At 38.1% G+C, this 12,449-nt stretch overlaps 2 protein-coding genes across 2 annotated transcripts in view; one reads left to right on the forward strand and one right to left on the reverse strand.

The window, feature by feature from the left end:
• LOC308278487 (olfactory receptor 8G1-like) overlaps positions 1–12,449 on the reverse strand; it is a gene marked incomplete at both ends in the record, with an annotated part of 199,958 nt that overhangs the window by 166,974 nt on the left and 20,535 nt on the right. The gene's annotated exons all lie outside the window — the stretch shown is intronic.
• Positions 5,299–6,237, forward strand: LOC308271969 (olfactory receptor 8G50-like; the record flags this gene model as incomplete). The annotated part of the gene is made up of 1 exon (XM_080708664.1): positions 5,299–6,237. The coding sequence occupies exon 1, from the start codon at positions 5,302–5,304 to the stop codon at positions 6,235–6,237; it is 936 nt and encodes a 311-aa protein (XP_080564790.1). The 5' UTR covers positions 5,299–5,301.

The raw sequence follows: 12,449 nt of genomic DNA on the forward strand, positions 1-12,449 counted from the left end.
TGATATCTATGGTTAACAGTATGGTATTGTACTTCAAAATTTAAAAAGGTAGATCTTATATAAATTGTTCTTTTGGGGGCCTTTGGAGGGCACTAGGGTTGAATCCAGAGGCATTCTTCTTCCAAACTACACCCCCAGCCTGCTTTTATTTCTTATTTGGGAACATGGTCTCATTAGGTTGCTGAGAGCCTCAGTTGCTGAGGCTGGGCGCAAACCTGTGGTTCTCTTATCTCAGCCTCCCAAGTACTGGAATTACAAGCTTATGTTACCACATCCAGCTTATAAAGTATCTGTACTACAAACAAAGTAAACAAAAATCTCAAAGGAACAAAAAATAAGTTTGGGAAGTGATAGGTATTTCAATGTCCTTAATTGTACAGGTGGTATAATGAGTATTTGCTTATGTCCAAACTAAAAAAAACTATATGCTAAATATGTACAGTTATATACTTATCAATTATACCTCAATTAACTGTTAAGAAACAAACAAAATAATTTTATTATGGTTTTGAAGGTAACTGTTACCATCTGGGGGAACTGTACCCAGGGACCTTTGTTAGACCCCTGGGAATAATTCCCCCCCAAAACACAAAAACTGTGGGTTCTTTTCCTGAGCTAAGGATAGATATGCAATAGCCTGGACTCTTGCTGAAGATTTAAAGAAGTTTATTAAAAAGATAGAAATACAGAAGATAGTCACAGCCTCATGTTACATGAGGGGGTACTCCAAACGAAATCATTGAAATACAAAACACAGAACAGACTTTTTATATACATGATAACCTACATCTTGTTTCATAGAAATCTGACGTAGTAAAAGTCCCTGTTAAGTTCCTCCCCTTACTTTTCCCACCAAACTGAGTTTATGCCCATATTTCTCCTCTCCCAAAGGTCGAACCCCTCCTCCCATTCAAACTAGATTATCCAATTATTATGTAAATCTGTCTTTAGAATGAAGAAGTCCTGGCTCCCCTCTCCTATTGACTTGCTAATTACTTTTAGCTAAGTCAATTTCAGTTTCAATAGCTGTTTGCTTCCTGACCTAAACCAAAACCAAGTCTTTCCCTAGGTCTGCCCTTTTTACACAATGATTTTTGAAATATATTTATTAATAATCAGAGTTTTCTCAAATCTTCCTCGGTCATTCCCAGTACTGGTACAATTTTCCCCTTTAATTGTTTTGATAGTTTACTTTGAGTTCATTCATCTGTAAGATGGACCAGAGGAAGGGAGGCCTGCACAGGGCAGGTTATTTTGGAATTTTCCACAAAGGTCAAAGAAATTCAAGCACACAAGTGCTTAAAGAGGAAGCGGTAGAAATGAAGGGTAGGCATCAGCGTCAGACTTCAGGGGGAGCTGGTCACATGGCTGGGCTGAGCCCCACACCTATTGTCAAAGTTACAATAACTGAGCAAGAGATAATGGTGCTTCTGTGGTGGGAAAGAGTATGTAGTGGGACAGCCTATGAGAGTCCAGCAAAGAGAAAGTAGTCATCTGAAAAATGTGCAGTCAGAAATAGGAAAGGATGTGAATTTTAGTCCATTTTGTGTGGGTGTTGCAGGATATCACAGGCTGGGCAATGTGTAATTGTCAAGAATACATTTGTCTCAAGGTCCTAAAGGCTGTGGAGTCTAAGGTGAAGGGAGCACATCTGGAGAGAGCCTTCTCATGCAGTGTCTCATGCTTAAATCCTCGAGCACAAATGAACACATGCATGAGAGATAAAGGGAAGAGGCCAAACTCACCCCTGGATCAGGAGTCCATGCCTGGATAACCAATGTGCTCTCATAGCCACATTAATCATCACCACATGACCTCACCTAAAGGTGCCACCTCTAAACCCTGTTGAATTGGGGATGAAGATGCAATACATGATCTTTGAAGGACATGGGAGCTCAGCTTCATTAATCAAGATGAAGTCAGGAGATTCATTAAAATGAATAACTGGGCTTTAATAAAGCAAACTAGAAATCTATCAGTTATGGGATTACAGAATCAGCAACACTTTTGCTTGATTAAGAATTATTAATTTCCCACTCCAGACTTTCTTCAGTTTCCCTAGTAAAATATAGAATTGGCCTAGAACTAGAGATGGCTGTCCTCTGTAGGAGACACCCAGGAGATAGTCAGAAGAAAAGAGAAGTCAGGTAGCACATTCAGAGGTACCTCATTTAAACCTAATCATTAGAAAGTCTATCTCAGCACCTACCCTCATACAGTCCCTGGCAGATGCTACTAGTTTCTGTCTCTATGGATTTACTTATTCTGGAAATTGTGTACATGCAATTATACAACATATGGCCTTCTGTGCCCGGACACTTAACATGTTTAGTATCTATTGATGATATCCATTTCTTTTTCTTTTTTGGAACAATGTTCCACTGCATAGATATACTACACCTGGCTTTTCCATTCATCATTGGATGGACATTTTGGCAGCTTCTATTCTTTGGCTCTTATAGTTAAGGTTGCTCTGGACATTCATACACTAGCTTTGGTATGAATGTATGTTTTCAATTCTTGTGGATATGCACCCAGCAGAGAAATCACTGGGCCACAGAGAACTCTGTTTAATAGTTTGAAGAGCTGCTCAGCATTTTACCTCACACTTTATAGTGTTATGAAATCCCACCAGCAATAAATGAAGGTTCAAATTTCCTCACATTTTTGCCAGTACTTTGTATCTAGCTTTTGATTATAATCTTCCTTGTAGGTGTGAAATGTTATTTCACTTTGATTTTGATTTGAATTTCTTTATTCATAATTATGAACATATTTTCAGGTGTTTTTGGTCATATGTATAATGTTTAGGAAAATTGTCTGACCCTTTTTAAATGGGGTTATTTTCCCCTTTCATTGTTTAATTGTAAGAGTTTTTATGTGTAGAGACTAAAAACTCTCCCTTGATATTACTAGTATCTTACAAATCCAATATTACTTGAAATCACTTTTTCCAATTCTGTGCATTATAACAGAATTCCCTCTTAAACAGACAATTGTGGTATTTATTTATATATTTATTTATTTTTTGCAGTACTGGGGGACTGTATACTAGGGACAGTCTACATTTGAGCTCTTTTTATACCAGCTATTTTATCAGCCCTATTTTTATTCTTTATTTATATATTTTTTAATTTTTTTAATTTTTAAAAAATTTTTTGGTGGTGGTACTGGGGTTCCTGGAAGCCTGTCTACCTCCAGGCTACACTCCCAGACCTATTTTATTTTTGGAAACAGGGACTCTTAAGCCAGCACGGCTGGCTTTGAACCTGCGTGATCCTTCTGTCTCTGCCTTCCAAGCGCAGGGATTACAAGCGTGCACCACCACGCCCAGCTTATTCTTTATTTTGAAAGAGGGTCTCATTGATTTGCAAATGGTGTTTTTTTAAATTTTTTTTTATATAACTTACTATCCTTTTCCTAAGATGGGTTTTGGTTTTGGCATCTAAAAAGAAAATTATCAAATCTAAGGTCACAAAAATTTAATCTTGTGGATTTTTCTAACATAGTTATAGAATTAGCTCTTGATTTTAGTTCTAGAATCCCTTTTGAGCTTATTTTAGTGGATGGTATGAGAAATAGGTAAAAATTAATTATTTCACATGTAGCTAATTGTCCCACCACACCTTGCTGTAAAAATTATTTTCCTGCTGGGCGTGGTGGCGCACACTTGTAATCCCCGCATTTGGGAGGCGGAGACAGGAGGATCGCACTGGTTCGGAGCCAGCCTTGTTGGCTTAAGAGACCCTGTTTCCAAATAAAAATATAAAATAGGTCTGGGAGTGTAGCCCAGAGGTAGAAGGGCTTCCAGAAAACCCAGTATCACACACACACAAAATTATTTTCCATATTGAATTGCTATGAAAAACTTATAATAACTCAAATAATTTCAGACATGTTTTATTTATGGATTTTAACTCATTTATTTGTTTGTCACTACTTAGAACAATGCCATATCATCTTTATTATTGTAACTTTATAGTAAGTTTTCTAATAGGGAAAAGGGACACGCCGACTTTATTTTTCTCTCTTGAGTTAGCTTTGATGACTCTGTGTACCTGGCTTTTTCATAAAGACTGAATGATCAATCTGTCAATATTTGAAAATATCAGAGCTGGGACTGTAACAGGGTGGCACTGAACTTGAAGATGGGAACTATTATCACAAGGCTGAGTCTACTGATTCATGAACATGAGGTGTCTTTTCATTTATGTGGGGTTTTTTATTCCATTGAGTAATGTTTTCTAAAAATTAAGTGAAATGTCTTGCATTTTGTTTTAGTTTATATCTACTTATTTTATTCTTTTTATACTACAGAAAGTACATTTTTTATGATTCAATACAAATGTGTAGAAGTTCAATGGAGTGTTTTTTATCTTGTATTCTTTTATGTTGTTTGACTTTTTAATTAATTTTGGTAGTTCCTTTTATAGATTTTTTTCTGATTTTCTATATCCAAGATTATATAATTTACAAATATAGACAGTATCTCTTCTTGCTTTCAAATCTGGTTGTCTTTTATTTCATTTTCTATTTTAATTGTCCTAGCCAGAACCTCTGGTTTAATGTTGAATAAAAGTGTATGGAATTAACATTGTGTCTTGTTCATCATCTCAAGGGAACATTCTTTAAGCCTTTAATCATTAAGTATAGTATCTGTGTGGGGGTTTTTTGATGCTATTATTATCTTAACATCAAAAATATTTTCCAGCTAGATGTGGTGGTACATGCTTTTAATCTCAGTACTTGGGAGGCTGACAGAGAAAGATTGCAGTTTTGAGGTTAGTCCCAACAAATTAGAGAGTCCCTTCACTTAGTGATATCCTGTTTTAAACTAAAAGAATAAAATAGGGTTAGGTATGTAGCTCAAAGATAGAATGCCCCTAGATTCTATCCCCAGTACCACAAAAAAAGTAAAAACAAACAAATGAATGAATGAATGAATTAATTAATTAATAGTATTTTTTCTGCAGAGAAGTTGACCATAATAAAGCATAAAAAGTTTTTGTAGTACATCAAAATAAATACAATATTTATTTGGGAATTCAGGAACATGGTAATGCCAATAAAAATATTAAAGTATAAAACACAAATAGTGTTAGTACTTCCTGGCATTTAAAAAATATCTGCATTGCTGGGGTTCCAAGTTCTTTAGTGATAAAAATAAATAAGGAGCTGGCAGAGAAATAGAGTACATGGTAGAAAATATTTGAATTCTGATTCGCACTTCTTTTGTGTGATGGGATAGTAAATGCTTATCTCAAAAATTATTTTTTCTCTCCAAAGAATTATCAGAAGAAAATGGCAGAAAGAAATCATTCTGTAGTGACTCAGTTCATCCTTGCGGGATTAACAGATAAACCAGCACTCCAGCTGCCCCTCTTTCTACTCTTCCTGGGAATCTATGTGCTCACAGTGGTGGGGAACCTGGGCATGATCGCACTAATCGGCCTCAGCTCTCACCTGCACACCCCTATGTACTATCTCCTAAGCAGTCTGTCCTTCATTGACCTCTGCCATTCCACCGTCATTACCCCCAAAATGCTGGTGAACTTTGTGAATGAGAAAAACATCATCTCCTACTCTGCATGTATGACTCAGCTCTACTTCTTCATTGTTTTTGCTATCTCAGAGTGTCACATGTTGGCTGCAATGGCATATGACCGCTATGTTGCCATCTGTAAACCTTTGCTTTACCATGCCATCATTTCGTATCGCGTCTGTTCCTGGATGGTAGTTGTGGTGTACAGCCTGGGATTGATTGGTGCTACTGCTCACACAGTCTGCATGCTGAGAGTGCTTTTCTGTGATGCTAATGTAATAAACCAATATTTCTGTGATCTTTTTCCACTATTGGAGCTCTCATGCTCCAGTACTTTTATTAATGAGTTAATTGTTCTATGCTTAAGTGCATTTAACATCTTGTTCCCAACCTTTTCCATCCTTGCCTCCTACGTCCTCATCCTGGCCAGCATCCTGCGCATTCGCTCCACTGAGGGCAGGTCCAAAGCCTTCAGCACCTGCAGCTCCCACATGTCAGCTGTTGCTATCTTCTTTGGTTCTCTAGCATTCATGTATTTGCAGCCCTCATCAGTCAGCCCCAAAGATAAGGGAAAAGTATCTTCTGTGTTTTATACCATCATTGTGCCCATGATGAATCCCCTGATCTACAGCCTGAGGAATAAAGATGTGAAAGTAGCCTTACATAAACTCCTTGAAAAAAGGTGTTTCCTGTGAAAAGAGTATCTAGCTCTACTAAAAATGTATAATGTGTACCGATTTAGTAAAGAAGCAGTCCTTATAGACATACAGTAATGTATGTTGACAATTAATGAGATTATTGCTAGTACTTGGTTATTTGGAAGAAAGGTGATGGGGTAAAATTGAATTCAGAAGATCAGACGCAAGAAAGACAGCACCTCTCTGGATGCTCCAGAAGTCGTCTGCTGAGACTACCTGCATTAATTCTAATTATATTAAAAAATTCTTCTACATCTTCCACATTTTGTTAATGCATTATATGCTTATAACATGAATCTTTAATGTAATATTCTTTTACCTGTATTTAGGGAGTACTTGATATTCTTTATATTCTTTATATCTATGTACCTGATCTTTTTTTATCTTATTGTATTGACAAACACTTATAAAATGACAATCTCTAAAATAAATCATTTTAAGTTATCATATAAAACTCCTAATTCTTTAAAAAGTGTAGGACTATGTTAGGAAATATAGAGGCACATGATGTGTGATGAAATATTTGCAACTCAAAAGGAGATTAAAATATGGTAAAAAATATTGAAAATTCCAAACTAGATTAAAAGTGGTATGTATATTTAGGCATACATCTGTGCAATATTTCTTGCACAACAGTGCTGAGACTATGCTACCACCTCTATTTTCTCAGCAATTCTGTACACATTATCTTATATTCTATAAAGATAATGCTCTATTTTACAACTCAAATTATAGAGCCTTTGATTTTTTTTTTTTTTGCAGTACTGGGGATGGAAACCAGGGGCATTTACCTTTGAGCTACACCTACTAGCCCTATTTTTTATTCTTTATTTTGAAACAAGTTCTCACTAAGTTGCAGAGGGCCTCTCTAAGTAGCTGAGGCTATCCATGAACCCAAATCCTTCTGTTTCAGCCTCCCAAATGCTGGGATTACAAGCATGAACCACCACACCTGGCTAGAGCCTTAGATTTATAAATAGCATTTTTATTATTGGATTTCTATGACTTATTTAATCACATGCACAAGTTAAAAATCAGAAAATTATTTTCTGACTAATAACAATGATCTTCCCTATTCAAACTCACTATCCATTTTTTGTGGGGTGGGATGAGACTACTGAGGATTGAATCCAGGGGTACTCTACCTCTGAGCTGCACTGCACTTCAATCTTTCTTATTTTTATTTCAAAATAGGATTTTGCTAGGGTGTTGAGGGTCTTGTTAAGTTGCTGAGACTGGCCTCAAACATGCAGCCCTACTGTCTCAGCCACTCAAATACTGGGATTACAAACATTCCCCACTGTTTCCATTTCACTGTGTGTGTGTGTGTGTGTGTGTGTGTGTGTGTGTGTGTGTGTGTGTGTGTGTGTGTTACTGGGGATTGAACCCAGGGATGCACTACCACTGAGCTACACCCCTGGCCTTATTTTAATTTTAATTTTTAAACAAGTTCTCACTAAGTTTTGAAGGGCCTTGCCAAGTTGTTGAGGCTATTCTCAAACTTGATGCAATCCACCTGTCTCAGTTTCCCAAGTACTGGGATTATAGGTGTGTGCCACTATACCTGGCTCACTATTCATTCTTTTTAAAAATTTTTTGGTACACTGTAACCATACATCTCAATGTGGTACAAGATTGTAGAGGCATACATGCACACATCACTTATTTAGCCCTTCAAATTGATTTGTTTGAGGGGGATGGACAATAGATAAATTTGTTTGAGGGGGATGGACAACCAACAAATTGCCTCTTCTTCTCTTGCCAAAATAAGCTCCTACTGATTCTCTTGAAAAGAGTATTCAGAAAACATGAGTTACTCCTCTTAAGAGCCCATTATCCCAGCAGCCAGTGTTGGTATCTCTTGGTGGCACACATAGGTCATTTGGTTCCCACACATTCTACTCCTGTGGTAGCAGTACCTAAATGATTTTTCTTATCTCTCCATAGAAGAGTTTCTCAGACATTTGAGCAACAGATATTTCTGATTTTTGGTGAAATCCACTTCTAGTTTACAAGTCATAGTTGCATTATTTCTGTTGCTTCTAAGCTTCAAAGCTTTAAAAATATTGTATTAAGCTGGGCTTGGTGGTGCATGCTTGTAATCCCCATACTTGGGAGGCTGAGACAGGAGGATCACACAGGTTTGAAGCCAGCCTCAGCTACTTAGTGAGGCTTTCATCAACTTAGTGGGACCCTATTTCCAAATAAAATATAAAATAAATCTGAGATTATAGCCCAGAGGTAGAAAACCTCTGGGTTCCAACCCCAGTACCACCATATTAAGCCTGAAGTGGTTGCACACTCCCATAATCCCAGTAATCCCAGTACTAGGGAGGCTGAGTTGGGCTCAGCAATCTAGTGAGTCCCTCATTAAATTAGCAAGACCGTGTTTCAAATTAAAAAATAAAATAGGGCACCCCTGAGTTCAATTCACAGTACCACAAAATAGAAAAGGAAATGTGTATATATGTATTATATATATTGCATTTAGGAGACAAGCACAGAAATCTCCAAATGATATCACACTCTTTTCTGTGCTCTCTATATGCTGTGCCCAGAGGCAGAGCACAAGTCACTTATTAGTTGTGAATACTGTATAAGCAATCCAACTTCTAAGGCTGTATTTTTAAAAAATCATATGTGTCAAACAGGGGATAGCAAAGTGCTTCACATATCCCACACCTGGAGAATGGCACTGTCAGCAGCTGGCCAGGTCATCTTGGCCAGATTGTGCTGTGCCAGGACTGATAACACTGTAGCCTCTAAAGGCCCCCAGAAAATAAGCCAATGATATGAAAAGAAGCAATTGATGGGAAGTGGCTGCAGAACTTCAGCTCTGTGGTCACCACCTCTCTTCATGTTCCACAAACATCCAATTGCCCAGACACCTGGCCAGAACCCACAGGAGTGGCAGCTCAGCGCATCTCTCCCTCCAGAGATACAGAACAACCCTCTCAACCATAAGTTAACTACCTGCTCCAGCAGGAGAGACTGCCCAGCCCGGCCGCAGAGACACATATGGCTAACGATAGACTCATGGGGTCTGAGACTTTACAGTTCACCCCTGTGGAAGTTGGGTTGAAGGATGCTGCTGGACACAGCAGAGACATGGGAGAGACCGATAGCACACAGGGCACAGTGCCATTACAGGGTCTCCAGAGATTGCCCCATGATGACATTGTATACCCATAACCTGTGTAGGGAGAGAGAGAGAGAGAGAGAGAGAGAGAAAGAAAGGGGGGGAGGGAGAGAAGGGAGGAGAGAGAGAGGGAGATGGAGGGGGGGAGAGAGAGACAGAGAAAGACAGAGAGAGAAAGAGACAGAGAGAGGCCTAAGGTCAGAAAGCATAGAACCCTGTGATTACACTGGGTCGAGCCCTAGTGACACCCACTGCTTGCATAGACAGAAAGAGGCACAGGGACAGGCCCTGTGGAGAGCTTGGAGACACAAACATGCAGTAGGAGAGGCACTAGCAGCACTCCGTGCCTTTGTGAACAGAGACACAAGAGGAAGCCAAGATATCAATCATTGCAGGAGACCCAAAAGTGAGGCTGCAAAATGACATCACTGCTATAGGTTACTGAGCAAATAAAAATGCTTGGAGCATACTGGAGGATCTACTATAGTAAGTAGACATTAAATGGCTGAAAGTATCTACATAGACCCAGGAAGGCTGCAAAGGCCAAGTCTGTTCTATACTTGTATCTTTGCAGGGTGTTTTTGTTTGGTTGTTTTGCTTTTTTGTGTGTATGTTTGTTTGCTCCCTTCCCCATACATTTTATAAGCTTCCTCCCTCATTTCTATCTACTGTCTTTCCTCCAACCCTTTCTTTCTTTTTTCTTTTTTTGTCTTATATGAAGATAATTTCATATCACTATACCTAAATGCCTTACATTGGCTACTAGAATCCTCCTATATATTCACTATCTCTAGTTTCTACCATATACTACACTCAAATTCTCATTCTATTCAGTCATGTCCTCTACATTGTATTATTCCTGCACCCATCACTCTGGCTCCTTCCACCTCACACAACCTTCACGATTGAATACAATACAACTTGCCTTTGTATATACCAGATGAAACTACTAAATCCCTACTGTTATTGGGACAGAGAGGTGAACCACCAGAAATTAATTACAGACACTAAGGATAAGCTAATCACAGCTGACAGAAATTTCTCAACAGCCCAAAATTGAAGTTTAAAAATGCTTAGGGCACAAACTGTTCTATTTACACCTCTGAGCCAACTACCTTTAACAGAGATTACAGACTGGACCCTGAAACTTAACACCTGGAACCCATCAACATCACCATTGCAGTGAGCAGAAAAAGAGCACCAGAATAACCACAACCCAGTACTGACAATCTACAGGTAGAAAAACAGTGGAGTAATAATAGACACAGTTTTCAAGGTTGATATCATAGGCTGATAAATATACACTAGAGAACAGAGAATAACCATATAGTAAAAGCTATTCAATTGTAAGGCATACCTAGTCCTAAATATTTACCTCCACAAAAAGATACTATTAAAAGAGAGAAAACACATAAGAATCCTACAGTTTAAGAGAAAGCTATTAAAAGCAACAAAGATGTAAACTTAAGAAGCTGGAAATCATAAAGGGGAAGAATAATAAGAAAACAATAGGAGAGAGTCAAAATGACAACTGCGGGACATAGCACATCTCAGTAGCTGAAACAAATAAAGTTCAACTACTGAGAAGGCAGCATCTTAATAAACAAAAGAAAATATAGCTCATGACCCAAAATAGATCCAGAAACCACGGCAGAAGGAAGCCAGTAACTCTGAACTGTGAAATCCACTGCAAAAAAGCCCAAGCATGAGATAGACCTGCTGCAGACACACCCAGCCACTGATGCCATCATGGGCCGTGGGCTCAAACCATGAGTCCCGGCATGGCAGCCCCAAGAAACTCAGAAAAATAACCCAAGAATTTGAAAGTGGCCATAGAGAATCAACTCAAATTATTAAAATTAGAAATTAAAAAGGAGACATCACCAGAGACAGTGGGGAAATTCAAAGGATTATCAGAAACTATTTTGAAAATTTATACTCCAATAGACTGGAACACATGGAAGAAATAGTTAGATTTCTAAGCACATATAAGTAACCTAAACTGAACCAAGAGCACATAGCAAGCCTAAACCAACCAATAGCAAGCAAATAAATAGAAAGAGTGATAAAAATCTACCATCAAAGAAAACCCCAGGCCCTGAAGGGTTTCCAGTTGAATTCTACAAAATCTTCAGTGAAGAACTAATACCAATACTTCACAACTTGTTCTGGGAAATTGAAAGAGATGGAATTCTCCCAAATTCCTTCTATGAGGCCAGTATCACATGAATCCCCAAACCAAATAAAGATACCTTAAGAAAGAAAAATTACAGGCCAATATCCCTAATGAACATAGATGCAAAAATTCTAAACAAAATACTAGCTATACACATTCAAAACCAAGAAAATTGATGCCGGGCGTGGTGGCGCACGCTTGTAATCCCCGTGCTTGGGAGGCAGAAACAGGAGGATTGCGCAGGTTCGAAGCCAGCCCCGCGCGCTGGCTTAGGAGACCCTGTTTCCAAATAAAAATGTAAAAATAGGTCTGGGAGTGTAGCCCAGAGGTAGAAGGGCTTCCAGGAACCCCAGTACCACCAAAAAAAAAAAAAAAAAAAAAACAAAACCAAGAAAATTGTACACCACAACTAAGTTGGTTTCATCCCAGAAAAGCAAGGTTGGTTTAATATATGCAAATCAATACATGTTATTCACCATATAAATAGAACTGAGAATAAAACCCACATGATCATATCATTAGATGCTGAAAAGCATTTGACAAAGTCCAACACCCATTTATGTTAAAAACACTGCAGAAAACTGGAATAGAAGGCATGTATTTCAACATCATTAAGGCAATATACAATAAACCCAAAGCCAACATCATATTGAATGGGGAAAAACTGCAAGAATTTCCTCTAAAATCAGGAACAAGACCAGGATGTCCACTATCACCACTCCTTTTCAATATAGTCCTTGAGACTCTTGCCGCAGCAATAAAACATGAGAAGGAAATAAAAAAAATTCAAATAGGAAGAGTGGAATTAAAACTATCCTTATTTGCAGATGACATAATCCTTTATCTAGAAGACCCAAAAAACTCAACCAAATGAATTCTGAAGCTGATTAACCA

The sequence above is a fragment of the Muscardinus avellanarius genome, assembly GCF_963383645.1.
Source record: "Muscardinus avellanarius genome assembly, chromosome: 1".
Lineage (NCBI taxonomy): Eukaryota > Metazoa > Chordata > Mammalia > Rodentia > Gliridae > Muscardinus > Muscardinus avellanarius.